Source organism: Cinclus cinclus, chromosome 3 (genome assembly GCF_963662255.1).
Source record: "Cinclus cinclus chromosome 3, bCinCin1.1, whole genome shotgun sequence".
Lineage (NCBI taxonomy): Eukaryota > Metazoa > Chordata > Aves > Passeriformes > Cinclidae > Cinclus > Cinclus cinclus.
In genome coordinates, this window is record NC_085048.1 from 40089453 (window position 1) to 40112652 (window position 23200).

General features: G+C 43.4%; 1 protein-coding gene across 1 annotated transcript; it reads right to left on the reverse strand.

The window, feature by feature from the left end:
• Positions 1-1478: 1478 nt before the first annotated feature.
• Positions 1479-22610, reverse strand: FAXC (failed axon connections homolog, metaxin like GST domain containing). Its single transcript, XM_062488694.1, has 6 exons — positions 22342-22610; positions 21751-21886; positions 16287-16483; positions 8858-9075; positions 3309-3425; positions 1479-1762 (listed from the first exon to the last, which is right to left on the reverse strand). Exons 1-6 carry the CDS (start codon positions 22608-22610, stop codon positions 1479-1481), a joined length of 1221 nt encoding a protein of 406 aa, XP_062344678.1.
• Positions 22611-23200: the final 590 nt, after the last annotated feature.

Here is a 23200-nt window from a genome sequence, read left to right on the forward strand (position 1 = left end):
TCATGGGTTTACTACGTCTGTTGGTAAAGAACACAAAGCACCCACTGCTGAGACACACCAGGCTTTTAGCAACAAGTCCCATTAGCCTTGCCTAGAAATAGAAGACAGCAGCCAGGGGCGGGGAGTAAAAACATAATAATAATTAAAAAACACATAAAAAATGTGACCAACACACATTCCAGATGAGTTAACGCTGACATCTCCCTCCTGCATAAAAGTATTCTAGAGTAATGATTTCATCCTTCTGCAAAGAACAAGAAACACTAACCAGATCCCTTCTGCAGGATTATGTTTTCCTCCATCCTTCCCTGACTGTCTCCAGAAGAACTGGGAGCAGTTCTTTTCTGCAGACGCTGTAATATATGCACCCAAAGTACAGGTAGCTATCAAATAAAATGCCCATGAAACTTTACCAGATCACAGAACCTTTTAGGTTGGAAAAGACCTTTGAGATCATCAAGTCCAACTGTTAACCCAGCACTACCAAGACCACAACCAAACAATGTCCCCAAAGCGCCACAGCTATGTGGCTTTAAAAGACCTCCAGGGGTGATGACTGGGCAGCCTGTTCCAATGCCTGACAATCCTTTCAGTGAGGTTTCTTCCCCAAAATCCAATCCAAACTTCTCCTGGTGCACCTTGAGGCCATTTCTCTTATGCGAGAGCTTGTTACCTGGGAGAAGAGACCAACCCCCACCTTGCAACAGCCTCCTTTCAGGCAGTTGTATAGAGTGATAAGGTCTCTCCTGAGACTCCTTCTCTCCAGGCTAAGCACCCCCAGCTCCCCAGTTCCTTTCACTAGCTTCTTTGTCCTTCTCTGGACATGCTCCAGCACCTCAATGACTTTCTTGCAGTGAAGGGCCCAGAACAGAACACAGGATTCAGGGGGAAGCCTCACCAGTGCCGAGACAGAGGGACAGTCATTGCCCTGGTCTTGCTGGCCACACTACTGCTGATACAGGCCAGGATGCTGCATGAATCTGATGTACTTCAGCACACCACTGTCTTAAATTGAGATGGCAGTCAACCAACACTGCCAAGGCCTTTTCATTACAGCATCAATCATTTTCTTCCATGGAAGAAAGCTCTGCCAGTCATACCTCTTCCATTTTCGTCCTCAACCTATTGCTGTAAAGATAACACCACAAACCAGATGTGACAAATGTTCCACTTCCCAGAAGTTCACCCCATTTGGATGGGGAATCTGGTTTTGAACATGAACAAAAACAGATTTAAAGGTCCTGCTGCCCTCTAGACCTCCAGCTTGCTCACGTGTGTTTTAAATGTGTTTACCTTGGTCCACCTGAACAATTACACAAAATGAAATACAGCTGAAATAGTCCAAGCAGTATGCGACAGCTGAATCAAGCACGGTTTCTTCCAAAGTGGTATAAACCTCTTCCTGACCTGAAGGAGAAAACAAATCAGAGTGATCCCAAGAAACAGCTTATCTGTACAATGGGAGACACTTGTACATATCACTTGCATTGTTCATGATCTCTGTACTCATCCATGTCCACATCCGAGTCAAAGAGGGAGTGTCCAGTGTAATCTGTGTCAGGGGTTTGGGAAATACTGTTCCCTTCCTCATCGAATGTTTCTGTCCTTGAATAAAAACTGAAGTCCTGCAAAGGGGAGTAAGTCTTGCTTGCCTCACTGCTTTCCTCAGATTCATACAGAGTGTTGTCATCATCATGGTGCCATTCTGGCCAAAATTTCCTCCTTATTCTTTCACAGTACATAGCAAGGTTAATCAGTTCACCTGCAACACAACACAACAGACTTCAGTAAATATATCCACCCAATAATTCTCTAACTCACCTGATGATGCAAAAACACATTAGCTGTGTTTGGAAACAAACTGCGTAGGGCCTTTCCAAAAAAGTTTCAAAATCCCAAGATGCCATCAATCCTCTTAGCAGCTCTGTTTCTAACTTTAATGTAACCACATACAACAAGAAGGGTTACATTGAAATAAACACAAATGCATGTTCACAAAAATAGCAAAGTATCCGAAATTCAACCTCTACAAAAACAAATCAAGACAAGACACTAATACTGTCAGATTTTTGTAGTAGAACTCTTGGCTTAACTGCAAACACCTGGTTCCTAAAGACAGAATTTGATCTTACAGATGGGCACAGAATGTTTATCAAATACAGTGAATGCGGGGTTTTCACCACCAGATGGCAGCGTTGTCTGCAACATAAATTCACATTTGCTATGGCCACTGGCTGGTTCCTATTGCTCCCAGCCTTAGTATCTTATGCCTTGTTTATAAATACATGTGTGCTTACAGAATAAACTATAAAAAAAAACTCAAAGAAAGAAATACCATCGTATTAAAGGGGAGCTGCATGTAAAACCTGTACACATGACATATAAGTAGGTTGACAGGTACACAGAATCAACCATGCTCTAGGGTATTTCAATCTATTATCTTCTATTTATTTTCATTAGAGACAAACTAATTCAACAAGCATAGTAATCTTTCTAGACAGCCATGAGCCTTTCAGAATTTTACCCGTGATGGCCCAGACATCAAGGGAAAGAACTGCATAGCCAATATTTATATCCTCATCTCAAGTGCTCATCACCCAAGGAAAAGAATAAGTCTGTGCCTCTTAACCACAGGCTTAGCAGAGCTCTCTTGCACAGAGTAGGTTTACAGGCCAGATTAATTCCTTTTACACCATTTCACATCATTCTCCTTAGCTCTTCCCAGTTTTCATGCTGTGTGATTTTACTATGAAAAGAGATGCAGTTACTTGAACATCTGCATCATCCCACATAAAAAAGAACCAAACAAGAAAACAACCCTCTGTGGAGAGAAGGGATATGGTAGTTTCCAATTCAAGCAAAAGCAAAGTGACTCCAAAGCCAAGCTGGATTTCTTCCTTTGTCTGGCATCTTCAAGAACAGCAAAGGCTGTAATTTCAGTGAGACAATAGCACTTGCAGTTCTACTATCAAGGAAAGTACTCGGTTCAGCAGAATTTGGCTAATAGCTGTTCTTCTGTTTTCTCATACTTTACCCAGCATTCACTCCTTTGAGGCTTTAAGGTTTTGCCAAGTTAAACAGGGAAAGGATCAAATACAGAAATAGAAACAATTACTGTGTAGAACATTAAAGAGAAAACAAAGAATTTTAAGAGAAAGCAATGTTACAGGATATAAATGCTACATAAAATGCAATAAAAGTCTGCTGAAGTACTGCAGTCTTCAAAATGTCCTTCCAAGGTACTCCACGTTTAAATGCGGAAAATGTCACCAAAAGTTTTTAATCAGAGATCACTTAAGCTTTCTTACCTTTGATTAGTCTCTCTGGTCGAGTCCCTGGTAATGTCCACATTGCCTGTGCCAGATGTCCAAAGACAGTGGCATCAACAGTAGAAACAGTTGATCCCATAATGTACTTCTTGTCACCTGTAAATACAACAGCAAATATTTATTGACTGGATGTCACGTTTCTCCAGATAATTTAAAAAAAAAAATCACATCCACCTTCAGCATATTTAATTTACTCAAATAATTCCAATGAAAAGGTTCACTTATTCAAAGACAGGGATTCCAAAGCTGTTCCTAGGGTTCAGCAGGTGAAATCTGCAGGAAACTGCAGCTTGCCAGTGCTCAAAACTTCTATAACCAGGCCAGTTACAGAGCCACCAGTGGCCAAGGAATCTCCTCTGCTCTGCACAGCTGGCATCACTCACAAACTGCACTTGTTCTGGCTTCTCTTTAAATCTGCTCTGCAGCTACAAGATGCCTGAAAACAACATCCTTGCCTTGGTGCAAACCCAAAACCACTCAACCACAATTCAAAATCATGAACTTGCTGAAAGAAGCTGGTCATCCCTTACCACTCATCCATGCAGATACAGGTTCAATTTACTCATCCAATCAGCTGGAAAAAGAAAGTCACACCCAAAGCTTTTCCCTCTCTCTCTATTTGCACATGATTAAATGGATGCACCAGTCATACCTGCAGCAACTGCTCAGAAATAACCTGCTTTTCCAGGTAGAGGACAAAGCCACAGGCAGGAGTGGACAGGTCCTGTCGCACACCACCACTGCAGTGCCCCCACCCTCACTGACCCTGACAGGCAGAAGTCAAACAGAGGCATATCAGGCATGCAGGCACTAAGTGAAACAGCAGCCTTTTGGGCCTGGTGCAGGGACATGTCTGTTCCTCACACCAGTTCTGCTTACCTCTCTGGGCACCCCAATGCCATGATGGTCCTAAATGGGCACCACAGCACAACCAGGTAACTAACTAAGACAGGGAAGAAAATACATGCTTCAAAGCCATTGTTTGCAACAAAACATCCACTTGTTAGACTTGTTTTCCCATCACAGGCAGGAGACCTGGAACAAAGACCACGCACAGAGCACACAGTGAAACATGAAGTATTGCAGAGGTCAGGTTAGCTGGTTGCACTGTTTCTGCCTCGGCCCAAAGTGCTATAAACTGTGAAATGTGGTTCCTAATTGAATTCTCAAAATTCAGTTATCCCATCTCCACAGGACATTCTTCCGAGCTGCCTGTAATTCAGCAGGTTATTCAATGTTAGGTTTATTGAGCAAGTCCAGAGGAACTGCCCAGTGTAAAATGCATCAAATTCCAGTGTACAGTACAAGGAATGCTGCCAATCCCCTGGACAAGAGCACAGCAGAACAGTGCTCAGGAACAGCCAGTAACAATAACCTTCTCTGGCCTGTCAGATGTCATTTAAATATGCAGTTAATTCTCCCCAGCTCTTCCACTGTTCTATCAATTTATTGTTTGAAAATTCTGTACAGAGTAAATGTTGTGTCTTTTCGGTATTTATCTGACACCTAAGCACTCATCAATCTCAAACACAGCTCAAAAATTGGTCCCTACACCACAGTTATATGCCAGCACCAGGAATTTAGCACCATACAACTGGGTCTTGAGATTCAATCCATAGTGATGCTGTGCTGGGAAGAAATACTGTCATTTCCATCTCACTATAACCAAAGCAGGCTCTGAGTGAGGGCTAAACCATCCCACCCTCTGGCTCCCCAGGCACAACACCCCATACCTTCAGGTGCATGGAAACAAAAGCACAAGAAGAAAAAATAAAACTGTGGAATAAATCTAGTTTTAAGTCATGCTGCACCACAAAATACGGCATCTGTGCACATTTTCTTCCACCATTTCCAATCTGTTCTCAAAACTCCCAGTGCAACTTTAGTCCAGAAGACTTTCTGATAGACCAGGTATCTCTGAGTCCGCTTTTAGGCAAGATGACACAGTGTCTGTCACATCCAGGGTGCCACAGCACTGATCATCTCAAACACCTCTCTGCATTCCCTGGCTAAGCCAACAGAAATGAAATCACCTAGTCACACTGGACTTGGATAAACTTTGTACTTCCCAGGAATCTGAGAGTACACAGCTCCACTGTTTACAAATGCACGTATCAGTGGATTCAAAAGCAGATATTTCAACAGTGGGTCAAGAAACCCCAGCAAGAAGCACACAGGTGGGACACAGGCCTGACTCTTTCCACAGGGCCAAGTTGCTTGCAGGCTGCTACAGGGCACTTAACTAACTTCAGATCCAGGTTAGTCCAACCTCTGAGTTTTCAGCTCTGAGCACTCCTGCCCTTGCCAAAGCACTAAATGCTTTTCAAAATCCACTTCAGAAAGCTGCTGCCCTGCAACTCCCTGCTCAAAATCCCCATCTACCAAAGAGCCTGAGAGGCAAACAGCTGAGAGTGCACCAACAGATTGATGGTCACTCCCTTGCCTGTTCTAAACAATTACCAAAATGTGTATTTTTATATACTGCTAATTCATGTGCTCATTCCCCACACTTTCTTACAGTATTACCAGGCAGCAGGAAACTGCTAAAATATAAGGAAATCATATTTGCAGTTTAAAGACTGCAGGACAGAGAGAAAAGTGCTACCAATGGGACAGGCTGATCCATCACAGTGGGGTTAGTTTCAATTTCCATGTTTATACAATCAGGAGGAGCCTGTCAGGGAAATGGGTATAAGGGAGATAGAAAAATTATTCTCAGAAATAGAAATAAAGAAAAAGTAAGCATCAAAGATGTGATTGGGAGTGTCAAAATTAATGCCATAGGAACTGGCAACTACAAAGTTATCATTCTCTGTAAACAGCTCGTAGAATTAAAAGTTATTCTTGTTCCCATGTGAATGGCCTCTGTTAAAAAGGGGGAGCATTAACCAGATATTCCTAATGGCTGACAGTTTGGTATGTGCAGCTATTCTGCACCATAGGCATTAAGGTAACAGCTGAAATCCCAACTACTTTCTCTTCTGGGAAAACACTCATGAAGATTGTGCAGGCAAGTAAGCTGACTGACTGCCTTCTCCTTCCCCCTTTGAAACAGGGAAGCCTCTAGTCAGGCTGGGAGTCTTCATCCCACCTCTTGTCTCCACTCCAGGATCCTACCTGGAGGCCACAGTTACTAGACCCAACCATAAACAGATGGCTGGAGAAAAGATGAGCATACTCATGTTAATGAAAATTAAGGCAATTACAGAAAAGTAGACAAAGTCACCAAAAATCAAAAGGGAAAATATAATGATTCATGTAACTGCACACTGACTAATCTGACATCCATTTCAGAGGAGGAGATTAAAAAAATGTACAATATTCAGCTGGTAATGTAATAAAATAATATGAATACAGCAAATGCCCATCAAGGCTTTCTGAAGTACACAGGTACTTTCTCAATAACAATTTGGAATTAAGAGGAAAAACTCTGCTGGTAATACATGTATAATACAATTAAAAATTTGATACAGTGTTTGAGGATTTCCAGTACATTTTCCACAAAAGCCAGAGACTGATTATAGCATTTACCTTCACAGAGAGATGACCCAAACCACCCTGGAAGGGACAAAGAAGTAGGAAGACCATCTGTCTGCAAGCTAGAACTGAACAAACTCTGATTTGACACAAGTCCAATTTTGAACAGATTTAGATAGTGACTAACATCTGTCAGCAAAACCTGGTGGCATCTCCACCTGCTGAAATCTCATAATTAAAACTGGATGGCTTTTAGAAAGCTATCCCCAAGCCAGTAAAAAGGCACAGGCCTCAAGATAGCAGTCAAGCAGTCTGACCCACAGAGATCTGTCTAGATGATTAAATTATGCCTTTGAACTTGAAATGTTACAAATCTGACTGTCAGAATATACTCCAGATAAATAAGCAAATCAAGATAGCTTTACAGGTACTCAGGCACACGTTTTAGTTTTCTCTTGCAAGTTCTGTCTACTCTTGGCAGACAGGGATGACTTTAGCACAGACATATCCACTGCCACTCCTTTCAGCCTGAGAGTTGTTTTGCCAGAACCAGAGGGCTTTGCTGAGCTACTAAGTCATAGACTGAACTTGCTCCATGTCCTGTCTCAACCCCTCTCCCTGTAATGAGCATGGAGCCACGCAGTGCCAATCTCAAAACTACAGCATCAGTAGTCCACAGAGGAGAACACCTGGAGCTGGCCACAGCTCTGCAGCAGGTATGACCAGACCTCTTCTAAAATGAATTGCTCCCTCCCTTCCTCCCTCGCAAAGAAAGGGGACCTCAATCTCCAAACAAATGCCAACAAATCTTCCCTTGCTTATTGTGTCCATGTACCTCATGGAGCTTTTTTCCCATGAGGAAACATGTTTTCCTTGGGAACATTGGTCCCAATCCAGCAACTCAACAGGTTTGTTTCAGAAAACAAAGTTATAGAAAACTCTCTATCTGGGTCCACTGCAAATACCTTCCTTTCCAAAACAGCTTGGAAGTCCAGAAGCACATTTTTTCCTCCCCTTTCTCAGCAAGCACTCAGCTTCTGCCTTCTGCTGGGCTCTCCCCAGCTTGTTCCTTTCATCCACTCCACACTTGCCTCTTTAGAGTGTGTGCAGTGTGTCCTGCTCTGGAGCACTGGGCAGGGAGGCATCCTCCTGTCCTCCACTCAGCCACCTCTTTAAAGCAATTGTTACAGGGAACAACACACAGGTATCATCTCTCTTGGTTTCTTGCACAAGAGAGACATAAGCTCAAGCAAAGTAATGACCTGCACCACAGCAATTCCTCAAAATGTAAGTGTTACAAAGATGCACAATATGCTCAGCTCTTAGTGGAGCAGAAGCTCAGTACAAAACAGTTTCAGTGCATATTTCAACCTAAGCCACACAACAGAAATGAGGTTAATTCTAGCTAAATGAAGTCATCCTTAAGACTAATTGTATGGGATCCACCCAAGATAACCAAGAATCTCAAACACAGCTATTTTGACAGCACAGAACCATCTCCTACTGGGAGCTTTGAGTAAAGCTGCTGACACCAACCAAACACAACAAAGTTCAGCTCATCAAAATAACAGCTGCAAAGGGCTTTCAAATGGCAGCCTCATAACAATCTGTCAAACAGCCACAAATAAACAGGAAAGCAAATACAACCAGAAAATAAAAAATGAGACACACACACACACACACACCCCAGCCCCTCAAAAAAGGTATAAATAAAGAGTTTTCATTTGCAGAACTATGCACTGCATTTTCCTAATTTCGAATCGCTAAATGATCTTCCAAAACAGCAGGCCACGTTTTGCTCCTCTGCATGCACATACTCTGCGCTCAGAGAAGGAAGCCTCTTGTGCCTCTAGACACACAATTTGGCAGCAAACAGCAGGAAAAGAAACGGTGTCTCAGCCAGAGCAAGGAAGGCACTAAATGACAGCCTCTAGCTTCTGCCAAAACGAGATTATTTGTGTGCTATCAAGCTGTCAGGAAGCACTGGAGGTCAATTCCGCCCTGTGGAGAGAGTGGCTGTGCACAGAGCACCGTAACTCACTGTACCTTACCCAGGAGGCCTGCCAGAGTCCGCATGTCCTTCTCCATCAGCGTGTACATCTCCTCCTCCGAGAAGCGCCCAATGCCATGGCCGTACATTTCCCGCTTCACGATTCCTTTGGTCAGATGGCAAAAGATCCACTTCAGCAAGTCGCTGAAGGGGCCAAAAAGCGAAACCATCTTTTGAGTCTCGTGAAGATTTTCCACCCATTGGCAATAAGCTAAAGTCCTAGAAGGATGCAGAACCAAGTTATAGCAGTGCAATCCCCAGAGAGCCCAACACCACCCTGCAGAGGCTCACACAGAGGTCAGGCAGGTGAGCACTCACTGCCCTGATGGAGAGGTAGCTTCCATAAACAGCAGACTCCGAGTGCCAGCAGAGCAAACCCACTTTACAGTACTTAGGCAGACTGCCCAGTGCTTATTGTCTCAGTAAATCATGACTCATTTCAGGAGAAAAGAAGATTCATGTTGAAATATTAAGTAAAAGCTGCAGAATTCTGCTAAACTCATGCAACAAAACACAGTGCCAAAGAGATTTATTAGCTAAAGACAACTCGCTGCACAGACCTGGGCAAAACAACAACAAAACAGCCCCCCCTCAAAAAATCAATCTTTCCCACCAACCTTTTTCCTTTCTATACTGCTGACACTTAGGCAAGCAGTAACTTTGCTCCAACATAAATACCGAGGCAGTAACTTTTCAGAAGATTTCTCCTCAGAAACTAAGAAAAACATGATCTTTTAAAAATAAAATATAAAAAATTAAGAGGTAGTGATTATTGGGTTGGTTTTCTCCTGCACAGTTTCCTCTCTTCAAAATGCTGATTTTATGAGAGAGACATTTCTAAAGGACTCTGTTGCCTTCCATGATTTATTAAATGGCAAATAATATTCTTTAAGAAGTATTTTTATAAAAATTGGTATCATAAGCTTTAACTTTTGTTTCCCAAAACATGAGTTTTTGTTCTTTATTAATATTATAGGCCAACAGATCTTGATTTGTTACTCCAGAAAAAAAAGAAACATTATCTTTTTTAATCTCCAACATCTTCAGAAATTTCAAATAAACCAAAAACACTATATATATAAACTTTTCTCATCAAGTTCAAGAGTTGTTGGAAAAATGGCTACAGACATCTCAAAGTAGACAAGATAAACACAGGAAGCATGCGGGGTCTCAGAAACACTGGGAATTGATACACATATTCCAATCCAAGCCATTCCAAGACTTCACTCTTTTAGTTTAGAATATGACTTCAGTTTTATCACTGTACGTATTTCCAACTCCACATAATTTCCTTAGTGATGATATGATGCACCGAATTCAAGAAAGGGGAAAAAAAAACAGTATCTCCTGGAGAACTCCAGTGACTTCTTTTGATAATGTACATTTTATCCAACTCACATTGTCCACTGCAGTTCAGTGCCTTCTGCTCTAGCTGGTTTCACTGGTGTCAGTAACAAGGAGGTGTGAACAGGTTTTGCTGCAAATGTATAAACAGGGAAGAACAAAAAATGCACCTGCTCTGCTACTGATGGCTTTGACCCTCAACAGATTACTCCACAACCTCCAGCACTATATAATTATAACAAAAGCATCCTGCTGACATTTCACATGCTTCAACACCACTTTTAGAATGGAGTGTTCTGCACAGTCCTGGTTTTTCAAACTTGATGGATGAACTCTAGTCATTGAGCAGGCAAGTTTAAATCAGAGACAGATTTAGAAGGGGCACCAGCAATACAGGAGGAATATTAAGCCAACAAACGCAGCAGTAAAGAGCTACTGAAACTCCTAAAACATTGACTTTGTCTGGAAGATGTGGTGTGAGACTGCCCTGTTCCAGGAACAAAGGTAAAACAGGATTTAAGACAAATGGAAAGAAGGCTGGCCTGCAGGCATAAGGGCACTCTATAGAGCAGAACGTTGCAGTAGTCCTGTTTCACTGCCCTGGTAAAGGACAGGGTCTCTTCAGCAGGTACAGCTCTGAATAGGAACAACTCAATGTGAACAGTAGGAAATAATTACAATACTATGACTTGGGTAGGAAGGGACCTTAAAAATCATCTACTTCCAACTAAATGTCCACTGCAGGGACACCTACTCCATGGGCAGAAACATTACCCATTAGATCAGGTTGCTCAGGGTCCCATCCAACCTGGCCTTGAGCACTTCCAAGTACAGGGCAGACACAATTTTCTGGGTCACCTGTGCCCCACCACCCTTCAAGTAAAGAACTTTTTTCTAAAATCCAATTTACATCTCTTTTGGTTTAAAACTGTTCTCCTTTATCCTATCACTATCTACCCATGTAAGAAGTCACTCCCTCATTTTTATAAGCCCTGTTTAAGTACTGGAAGACCACAACAAGTTCTCCCTGGAGCCTTCTGCTCTCAATGCTGAATAACCTCAGTTCTCTCAGCCTGTCTTCACAGGAGAGGTGCTCCAATCCTCTGATCATCTTTTGGCTTCCTCTGGACCTGCTCTAACAGGCCCTTAGATCCTCTAACAGGATCTTTCTTATGCTGGGGACTCCAGAGCTGGAAACAGGTGGGGATCGCACAAACACAGAGTAGAAGGGGAGAATCACTTCCCTTGACTTCTCTTGATGCAGCCCAGGATGCTGTCTCACACTATCAGCTCATGTCCAGTTTTTTCATCCACCAGAGCCCCCAAGTCCTTCTCCACAGTGCTGCTCTGAACAAGTTCTTCTCCTAATCCATAAGTTATTATTTATTATTTGAATAAGCTAGGAAGAACTTGCTCTCTGAAAGCACTGCTCCGTCTTGCTGCAAAGACCCTCCTTCCCCAGGATGGACCTGACCTGCTTCATCTGGCAACTCTGCAATACAATTTAGTTGCTTTAGGACAACAGGCCAGGCCTCAAGAAGGGCAATAAGAAAAATAAGTCAAAACAAAACAGAAAAAGAACACAGGAACTTCACTGCAGCATTTTTTAATTCACCTAAGTTGCACAAGATTAAACCTGGTCCGATGGACTTGCCATCGTTACTGCTCACTCCAACCACACCCAGTGAGCTGGCATCGCACCAAGAGTGATCAACCATGTCCAAAATTGTTTTAATTTCATAAAACAGAATGAACAAGGTTTCCCACAAAGCTAATTGGCCCATACATTAATGCAAAAAGACATTTCCCCAGAGCTCACTTACTGCCCTGGGAGAAGAAGGTCTTTGGGTCTGGAAGAGGCAGAAATCAAATCAGGTGTTTAATGACCAGGACAGCAACGAAGAACTACACAGGATTTAGGTAATCCTGCTTAGGCTAAACTGTCAAGCACAAATCTTAAGGCATCTGCTTGTCCCTTTGAATGATCAGAATTGTTACATGTCCCAAACCTCAAATTTACATGGGCAATGAGGGCAGCTAAATAGACAATCACAGAGTTTACTTCCAAAATGTTACGGTTCTGAGTAGACAAAACAAGGGAAAAGTAGGATCCAATTCAGAGAGAGTTAAAAACACTTTTTAAACTGGTTTTACAAGCACTTTATTAAACAAATTCCATTCAAGGGTTCATTAATTTGTGTTTTCTACCAAAATATGCTTCTCAGCATTTAATTCCACCCATCACTCCTCGATTCAGACTACATTAGTGGAGTATTATCAATATTACAAAAGATAAGGAAATGCCAGAAATTGGGTAGTATACATAATCTACTTCAGTACAGCATAACTATACATTTTACACTGGAGTATGTATCTATGGGATTACATAATTATTTTAAATATTGGCCTGAACAGAACATTTTGGGAAACATTACCATTCGCATTTATGCCAGCACATCTGTACAAATCTAAGAGCATAAATAAAACAATAATGCATTAAAGAGCAATGCTGTGGGGGTGAAGGAAATCCAAAGTCTAAATGTAACATCATCTTTGGCCTCAATACATAAATCAGGTGAGGAGATGAAGAAAGTGACTCATCAACAGCAGCTTGCCTGATTATCCCAAAAGTGTATGAACTTCAAGGCAAGGGGAAGGCATTTACAAGCATGTGAACAGCAAGTTTTTTTTTCCTATCTGAACCTGTGCAGACTAGAATTTCTTGATATACAAAAGGATTATAATAAATTCATTCCACAATCAGCTGTAGAAACCCCACCAGCTGTGCAACTTCTCAGAGCAACTGGCTTTTCAGCCACCAGCAGCATTCAAGCCACATCATTGTTGCAGTGGGAGAGACACTGTTCTTAAAATTGGCTTGATGTATTTACACATATTTACATTACAAACATATTTTATGTTTAACACATAGCAAGCCTGAATACTGACCAAAGTCAGATTCATCTGTATTCTTATATCATGTTCTTCCTGTACTTCAAGCATTCATCACATATGATGCTTGCTTCTTGAAAGACAAAGCAAGATACAAGTCAAATATATTTGCAAGTATATATATACATACACACACATTTATAAATCACACGCACTTATAAATCACTACAGTTGTGTTTGACAATACAGCTCACCCAATCTAATGGGCTAGCCTGCTTAAGCTGAATATTCAAGGCTTTATGTCCTCACTAAGCGCATTAATGTCACCGACCTAAGATCTGTCTCCTGAGATTGAAGTGACAGAAAACATCTCAGAGTGACTACTAGCCCTACAGGCACCCAGGAATTCTGGCCTGAATCTCAGCACTACTCTTGAGCCTAGCATGCCAGGTCCAGAAGGAAGTGAGAATCAGACCTCTCTTAACCAGAGGTCTGATCCCACAGATCCCAGCTGCAGTTACACCAAAAACCCAGTGCATTCCCCAGAGGTGGCTCTGGGTGCCCCACTGGTGTCTGGGGGCCCATGGGACACTGCAGGCAGTGGAGGTGACTCACAGCAAGCCTACAGCAGATGACAGACATTGCACTGGATCCAGGACCTGGGATGAGAATCATAAAATTATTGTAGTTCTATCTCTTCACTGCTGGCTCGTCTCAACACCCATTCAGCTTAGAGGATTTTTCTTTTCTTTTGCCAACTAAACCTAGCAAAGGTCTAATGGTTTACTGCATTCCCCAGGGACTGGAGCTCCAGCACCAGTTCCAAATCAGTTTTGTGCATCTCAGAGACATGGTGTGACCCCAGCATGGAAATAGGCACGCTCACTTGTCTTTCTGCCTCAGCCCTGCCAGGTGCCATAGCCCAGGGCAGAGAGAAGGTGTCCAGAGGCTGAGATTCTCAACAGCTCCACACTGCTCTCAACTCCAGCCAAGGCAGTCATTCCCACATGTAACAGGCACTAACTACTGAAGATAAGCCACTACCTTGGCAAAACTAAACACTTCTGGAGGAAATGCTGAGCATCCACCAGGATTAGCTCCACCCAGAGACAGCACACCACAGGATGTATTTTTCTTCTTTGTCTGATAAATGTACTACAGTATTACTTATTTATGATGAAACTACTTTGCATGCTGCTGGCAACGAAACAGTAGGAATCACATTATGTATCACTGCTTTGGAGGCTTGGTTTTATATGCCTTATTCTGCAGAAAATCACTGTTTTAAATTCCTCACCATGGGACACAAGGACACTAAATAAAAACCCCAAGCTTGTGGTGGGATGTGGGAAGGGTTCAGGGACAGAGGTGAAGGGATCCCACAACCACAGATGCAATGCTGTGGAGAAAGATGGAGGAGAAATATGGTCCTACACACTGAAAACCTGATTTTACTTTGGTATAAGTACAGGACAGTCAAAATTGCTCTCCAGGAATTACAGCAGTACAACTGCAACACCTCATGGCTCAGGCTTTGCCTCCTACAAGGAATCGGCAAGGTATAACCTCACCAACATATCAAGCTTCTGGTACAGCCAGAGGGACATACAGTAAGACTTAACAGTTGGACTTTTTACTTCACTGCAGCAAAAATACATGCCTTGGAGGAACTCGGCTGTGCAACTAGACAGGAAAGGCAACAGGGATACACAGCCAGGCATGCACATCTCTGTTCTTGATGTAACTTTGTCTACCTTTTGTTTCAATGTCCCCTCTCTGGGCCAGTGCCTGAATTTTCAACACCTGTCTTCCACACCTGCCTATGTCATGTCCAGCAGTGTCCAGCCAGCTCTAGGGGAGCCTGGATGGACAGACAACAGCTTCACAGAGGAAAGCACTCTGTAACTGAGACGCAACAGCAGTGTAAGCCTGCCATCAGTAATGACATGTTTAACACAGTTAAATCTATGAACCACGGAACAACTGACACTAAGGCAAGGAGATGAAGCATTTGGAGACCAAAAGGCTTCATCCTCCCTTTGGCAGCTGTAATAACTGAGGGTGGAAAAATGAATCAAAAAAAAAGTTAATTTACAGGCTGCCTGTATCATGTTTGGGAGGCTACAACACTGCAGATGGGTATAATTGGTGAAGGCCACACTTCTTGGAAGGCAGAGATTTAATTTCTAAACAAAATCACTTCAATCTGCTAATTACTGAATGCTAAAATTGTTCTCAGGAGACACTAGAAGTTATGTGAAGAACTATATCTACAGATATTGCTGCTGATCTTTGAACAAAAGGTGAAAGAAAAAGCAGGTAAATGCATTCAATTTTAAAATCATACATTGTTTTGAAGAAAAAACATGCAACATAAATACAAAGCTTAGTGTAGCAAGGACTTAAATGCTTAAATGAAAGTAAACTATTGGGAGAAAGCCTTGTGCCTGCTAAGGCAGCAAATGCAGCATCCACAATGCACGTCCACTTGATGCCTCTATGCCCAAACTGGAAAGGACACTTAAAAAGGACTGAAATGTAAAGCACAGAGGAAATCACAGATATTATTTTTAAATATGTCAGTAAAATGCATCAAGTATCAGAAAGGTTCTATTTCTATTTTCCATTAATATACATACTTCAGCTTCTCAGAATACTGTGACTAATACTGTACACTATGAATTGGCAGTATTGTCAACAATACAGATCAACAGGAGAATCCTGTGTTATGGGAAAGGCAATGATCTGTACTGCAATCACTCACACGTAATTAAAATCTGTAGAAGTAAGAAAACAATATTCTGGATTCACCACAAACACTGGATTCTACACTCCCCAAAACAAATATATTCAGCTACCTTGATGTTTTGGTCTTTATTAACAAGGCTGCTCCTATACAGAACTCACACTGAGCAGAGGAGCATCCCACTGCTGCTCCCTTCTACAAAACTGCAGTCAAAGGGCCTGACTTTACCTTGCTTACACAGCACAACCTTTCAAGGGAATTATCCCTGGCTCATAGCACCATACACATAAGGGATCAGCAGTTTCCTAGGATGAAGAGAGTTATGAAGTTAATAATTGGGTACCCAAGATTTCTGCAAGAGAAAAGAAGCATTCATGTGCCATGAGGCCCAAGCTCAGGGACACACTGAGAGCACAAGAACACAGCCAGCTTTGCCATGCAAACTTACCAGTAGAGGTGCTCCTCCACCATTTTGGTCACAGCTCTGGAAACAGCTCTTTCATGTGGACCAAGGTGTTTATTTAAATTCACTCCAAGTTTCTCTTCCAAGAAGTCAATAATGAACTCAGTGCCAGATACTTTCTTGTGATTGTATTCAATCCAAGGCATTTTCCCTTGAGGGGAAAGTTTTCCATCAAAATAGTTCTAAGGAAAAAAAAATCAAGTAAACAAACAAATATACAGACCAAAAAAAACCCTTCAGGTTCTATTTCAATGAGAATAAATATTTTTAAATAGTCTTCTGTGTTTTTAAAGAAACAAATCAACAAATCCAACATTTTTTTTTATTAGTACTCTAGAGTAGCAGTGGCTACCCAATCAGAGTAGCAGCTTTACCCTACATGACAATTCAGATAAAATTAATTCCAGGCCCTGCAAGGTGTTCCATGCTTTTATGCTGAATGCCATGTGATACAATATTATTTAAATTATATTATCTATTATTTAAATACCTGGGTTATTTAAGGGTTGGAGATACTCAGATCTCCAAGAAGACTGGGCTCATTATTCTAAACAAGTTTTAAATCACAGGACTCACAAATAAATGCAGTTTCTGCACACATCTGCTCTTTTCATGTTAAAAGTACCTTAAAAAAATTCATTACCCAACTCGGATGGCTGCATTACCTCCAAGGACAAAACACACACAATCACAAGTGTATATGAAAGGCATATCATTCCCTCCTGAGCAGAAAGGAAGCGTGCTTTCTGCAACTTCAAAACTTACAAATCCAAGACATTTACACAACTACTTGTTGCAACTGTGTCTCCCAAGAGCCCAGCACAGTAGAGCACAGCCCTACTGCACCACTGAAACACTGCTATACCTGCTCAGCATAGCACTCACACAGAAGCAGCACCGTGCTTTTCCCTTGACAAGGTGAAACACAGATTAGAGAATTTCCATCTCATGTAACAAGCTTGAGAGGAAGTGCTGGCTGCCCAAATGTGATCAGACATCCATCTTCAATTCTCTTACTCCTGAAGGCAGAGACACAAGGCATAACCTTTTTCTTTTCTTGTGATTCCCATCCTTGTTACTTAGTGAATGAAAACTCCTAGCACAGAAAGCTGAACAGTAAAGGTTCTGCACTCAAATATCTGGCAGTCACCCCAGGCATTTCATGACCTAGCTCCTAATTGCTGGAGGTTTAGGATTTGCAGTTCTGGATTGATCTGTTTGGGTCTCAAGTATTTACCCTTCCCAAATCCACTTAAGATGGATTAAGGTGCTCTGGCAGCAAGGAGCATACACCAGAACATGCCCCCTGCTCAGTCTGAGTGCACCAGAATCCTGCTTGTCACTCCAAATGCAGATGTGCAATGCACTAGGACCACGCAGCCATTCCCAGAGGCTCTTCCCTTCTGGATGAAATGAACGGGTAACACTTCTGAGAAACGCCTTCTGGCCATAGCCTCTTCCAGGGTTTGTGCCCAAACAAACAGCAGGGCAGGTGATATCATGTCTCACCCACCACAATCCTTGTGTGGGTGAATAAAGCACCTGAATCCCTCCCATCTGCACGTGTGGGTGACACGGGGGCCAATTCCACGGCACAAACTCTAAAACTGCTCAACATCTGAAACTGAAAGGAGAGCACTACCCTGCCCTTCCACTTTCCAAGACCTTTCCTTCATCAAAAATGGTCTTTCAGCACAGAAACTGAATGATACATTTCCATAATTCTTCATTACAACTTTACTAAAGAAGCACAAGATTTTCCTGGAACTACACAACATGTTTAGAAGATTCTGAGCATTGACAGCTTAATCTTCATTACGCCCTTCCATTAAGATATTTCCCTTCTTGTGCACAAACACTGGTGGTTTGCAGAAGCTACTGGACTTGAAGATGTGTTTATTACATCATGTAATTACTGCAGTCCATACCATTTGCAACCCAGAAAAAAGCAAATTGTTATTACTTAGCTGCACATTTCTCCAAGCACATATAAATATCTAATAATAACATCTAAAATCAATATTATTAAAATTATTATCTGACATTAATATCTAAACATTTAAACATTGCCTAAAGAGATTTTTGTGTTTCATTACATACAGTTTATCAAACAAAATAGGAAATATCTTTCAGTGACCTGAGAAAACCTTAGTCTCTTGCGAAACCTCTTATACTGTTCTTGTACTCACTGTTCTCAAACAGACATTTTCAGGCTTGAAACCTCTGTACCCTTATGGCTGATACTAATTGCTATCAAATATTTATCAATTTTCCACTTCAAAACTGTTCTAGCTGCTAAGCACGGAAAAGCTATGGTATTATCAAAAACCAAAAGCAAACCAAAAGAATATCCCTTTTCATTCACAGTACATTAAGTGCCTGCAGAGCAACAATAACAATAGCTCTACAGAACCTCCTTTGTAAGGAATTTATAAAAAGAATGGTGCAAGGTATTTCTAGGGTAATTTTACAGTACTACGCAGAAGAAATTAGATTTCACATTTTCAATTACTCCTGTTTATGATTTTACATTCGCTCTTCTTTTTCCTAAGGAGGCTGCCATTTCCACAGACCTGGCATGAAAACAGCACACTCCTGCTGTGCTAATTATTTATCAGATTACATAAAGGCTCAGCTCTTCATATTCTTGAGGAAATCAGGGAATACCCAAAAGATCTTGATGAGCACACAGACACGGTTCTTTCAAAGAGAGCTTTACCAAGAAAAGCATCCAATATTTTGGAAACCCAGCTAGGGATTATGACAGCCCAGCTGGGGTGGGGCTGCCAAAATCCTTTTTCATGGAAACTTGCACATACAGAGGCAGATTCAAGAAAACATAAGCACATGATAATAGCACATATGTTGGGAGAAATTCAGGTGAGAGTAAGGTAGGAATATGTCCCTCTACTCCAACCCTCACATGCCATTAAAGCATGTTGTATAACACAAAGCACAATACTCAACAGTCTGATGCACTACAATAAACACAAAGAATCAAAAGTTTAAAAGGCGGTCTAAGCATCTCACTGTCTTCTCTTGACTCCATTTCATGACCCCTCCCTTTGAAGCAGTCCCTCCTCAGCTAGGTGATGACCACAGCATTTCTCCTGTGATGAGCATGAGCTGCCACCTGCAGCACTTCTCCATCATGGTCTCTGACAGTGTGCAGGAAAGCAAGGTGTTTCCTTCTGGATCCTGCTGTATGCTCCTACACACCCACCCTGCTGCCTGCCAGGCAGCCATCAGATGCCTCTGTCACCTACAGCATGCTAAGGGTAACACAGTCGTGGGGGAACAGAATAAAAGCCTACAGGCAGGGTATAAGAAACTCCAGCCAAGAACAATTCCCCCTTCAGTTCCCCTCCTATTCAATCCCCCAGCAGCATCCACTTTTCCTCCACCTGCCAGAGCCCAATGCAGCAGCATACTCCTAACACAAGGACAGAAACAATACCTGCTTCTTCCTGAAAAAAAAAGAGCCATCTCCTCAGCTCATAAGCTCAGCTCCACCAAACTTAAATCTAAAACCCTTCAGAGGGTTGGTAGCCCCACAAACACCTTGAGCCCATGTAAGCCAGCATGGCTAAAAGCACCTGCGGGACCCATTCCTGCTCCTGCCAAATGGCACACAGAGCATGTGGGGAAGCAAGCTGGGATAAAACCAAATATACTAAAATGTCATGGCTCTAGCTAGGCCAGCTCTGATCATCCTGAGCTGCCACAGAAAAGCATGTGCAGGAAGGGAGAAGAGGAAGCAGCTGAAGGTCGGAATGTTGTTTTTGATGGTCTTGTCAGTTTAGTGTATTCACAGCTAGTGAGCAGGGATAGAGACATGCAACACCAAAAAGCAATGCTGACCTTCAGTACAAAATGATAAAGAGGGAAGGATAACTCTCTGAAAATTCCTCTCTCTGAAAAGTTGTGTGATTTCTGACCAGCACAAGCTCTCTAAACTACTCCATCCTGAATCATACAAATGCTGTGTTATCTTTCAGAAGTGACCATGTCCTGTCACAACCATTTTATACAATGCAGCTTTCTTTAGCTGCTCTCTGCCAGAGCAAACCTGACCATCACAAACTTTTGAACTGCATCAGCTGACATTAGAAAAAAATACAGATCTCACCAAGAAAGTCATCCCCTCAAATATACAATTTCTACTCAAATTATTTTGAGAAAAGCAATGTGCACAAAGTGCACACCTCCTGCTCCAAGGACATGTTCAAGCTTCAGAATCCGGCAAGTTCTGTAAACCTAAATGAGGAAAACACATCCCACAGGATAGACATCTTCCTCCTCAGTACTCCCAAGTATCCAATTCAAGTACCACTAAACTGTAAGAAAACATTAAACTCAGGCTTTAAAAGAATTAAGCAAAATGTACTGACTAGACGCTCCTCCAATGCAAAGCAGTTTAGCCACACAGGAAGCTAAATACCAATGGCATATGTGTAAAAAAAAAAAAAAAAAGGTTTTTGGTTTGGTTTTCCAACAACTAGGGTTGGTTTTCCATTGTACAGCATTTGACTTACACAAAACATTCTTCCTAACACCTTGGTATGGAGTTAAATTCCAAAATTACATTACTTAGGAAAAAGCTAGAGGGAGAAGAAAAAAAAAAAGGAAAAAATACCCAGACATTCATTCTATCTAAGATTTTAGTTATATATATACACCATCACTATTTCATCACGTTAAAGGCATTTTGTGCCTAACACACCAAAAAAAAATAAAAAAAGAGCCTGTGTGCTGTGCAGCTTGTCAACACCACAAGAAGATGTGTGTCACACTTGCAGCATCCCAACTTGACCTCGATGCCATCAGGCAAGACCGTGAGATTCAAGTGTCCGCTCTCACCGCTTTCATTCGCTGAAGTAGCTCAGGCTTCACTCCCTGCAGGAAGATGGTATGGGATGCACCCAACCACAATTCATGACCTCTAAAAGCAGTCCTGTCTCACTTTACTGGGGAGGAAGCATCGGCGATGGGAGGTGAAGCAAAAGGTAAGCACTTCTTCTCAGGACAGCTTCAGCGGTGAGGCCTCCATAAAAACAAGAATATGCAGCTGTCTAATCTTGATGTCTTTAGCAAGGTGAAATTCAAGGACCAAATAGTGTTCTAGTTTACTTCTGGGGTGTTATTTAGTGCTATATAAACTCCAGACTGTTATCTCACTTCAGCATTTCCAGCCAAGTTAACTTTTAACATTGATTTAGCTTTACCAGTCAAATCTACAGCTGTTCCAGATTATCCAATTCATATCTTTGAAGGTTACACACCAAATTTAATTGGAGCCACAGAAGTGTTGGCATACCCATCTAGCTGTAGGTGTATGTTTACATCTCCTGGGGTGAAACAGACTGGGGGGACAAGAGGCAGGATGCCTATGAGCCATTCCATGTAATTTACAGAGAGCTGCAAGGCAAAGGCAAACTGCAGGATGTACCTGGTAGGGTAAATCAGCCATCCTCAAGTACGTTTCCATTTTCAGGCAGAACGGGGATAAACTCGGAACGCCATTCCTAGGCCTTGAAAACTGATGCAATATGATAGCATCTTTCGAATCAAGCTCTTCCTCTTTCCTGCCAAAAAACCCCAGAATTTAAAAGAAAAAAAAAAAAAACCACGAACAACAACAAAAAATAACCAACCCAAAGCCAGACAGGTGCATGATACATCAGTACATTAAACAGACAAAGGAGAAACCCCGGCCCTGGCAACACACTCGTCAGCCCTCAAGGGGCTGCTGCGGGTTTTGGATGCCCGGCCCGGAGGCAGCGAGAGGGCCCAGCCTGGGCCACCTGTGACCTGTGGGGGCGAGCGCAGGGCTCGCCGCGGACCCGCCTCCTGCGCTGCTGCAAAGGGCGAATGGGGGGAAATGGGGGAAAACGGGGGGGGGGGGAAGGGAAATAAAGGTAAAAGCCAAAAGCACGGTGAGGGAGAGACCCCAGCCCGCCGGCCCTCGCCAACCTGACCCCGCAGGTGTAAGACGCGGCCCCGCGGGGAGCGCCCTTGGCTCGCAGTCCCGCAGCCTCACCGTATGGCCAGCAGCTCGTGGAGCAGGTACGCGGCGGCGGCCAGCAGGGCTCCGCCCGTCAGGTACAGCGTCTTCTTCCACCAGGAGTCGGAGCCCAGCGCCGCCATGGTGCCGCCGCCGCCCGACAGCGGGAAGGCGACGATCTCGCCCCCATAGAAGGCGGGCGGCGGCTCCTCGGGCCCCGCGCACCAGCCCAGAGACAAGCTGCGGTTGCGGCTCAGGTCCGCCACGCAGGAGCGCGGTGCCGCCAGGCCCACCCCCCACAGCATCCTGCGCCCGGCACCCGCATCCCCCGCCGCGGAGCCGCCGAGCCCCCCTGCCCTGCCCTGCCCTGCCCAGCCCGGTGCTGCCGGGCCCAGCCCGGCCCCGCGGCGGGGAAGTGCCGCGCCGCGCTGGGCGGCTCCGGCGGCTCCCTCGGCCGGCGCTGCGCGGCTGCGCGACCGGGCTGGGAAGGGAGGGGATGGGGAGGAGAAGGAGGGGATGGGGTGGTCCGGGCCGGGTGTGCCCTGCCCTGCCCTTGCGGAGTACCCGGGGCCGGCAGGCGCTGTCCCGAATTGAGGGCAGGAGGCGGCGCGCCGCGCTCGGGGTCTGGGTGTGAGGCTGCCCTGTTAAAATGCCCGAGGTCCGAGCATCGCCGCGCTGCTCCTGGAGGAAGAGTAGCCTCGTATTCACCCCGTATTTGGGACAAAAAAAGCCACCCACCTTCCCCCGGTGCCTTAGCCGCAGCTGCGCGTTTCCACGCTGTGTCTGTCAACACCGCAGGGATTTTCTTCTTGTTTTTCACCTCGACTGAGGAAAACACCTCTGTGAGCAGAAAGGGAAGTAAAATGGCTTCAAAGGAAATCCCTTGGCCCACAAG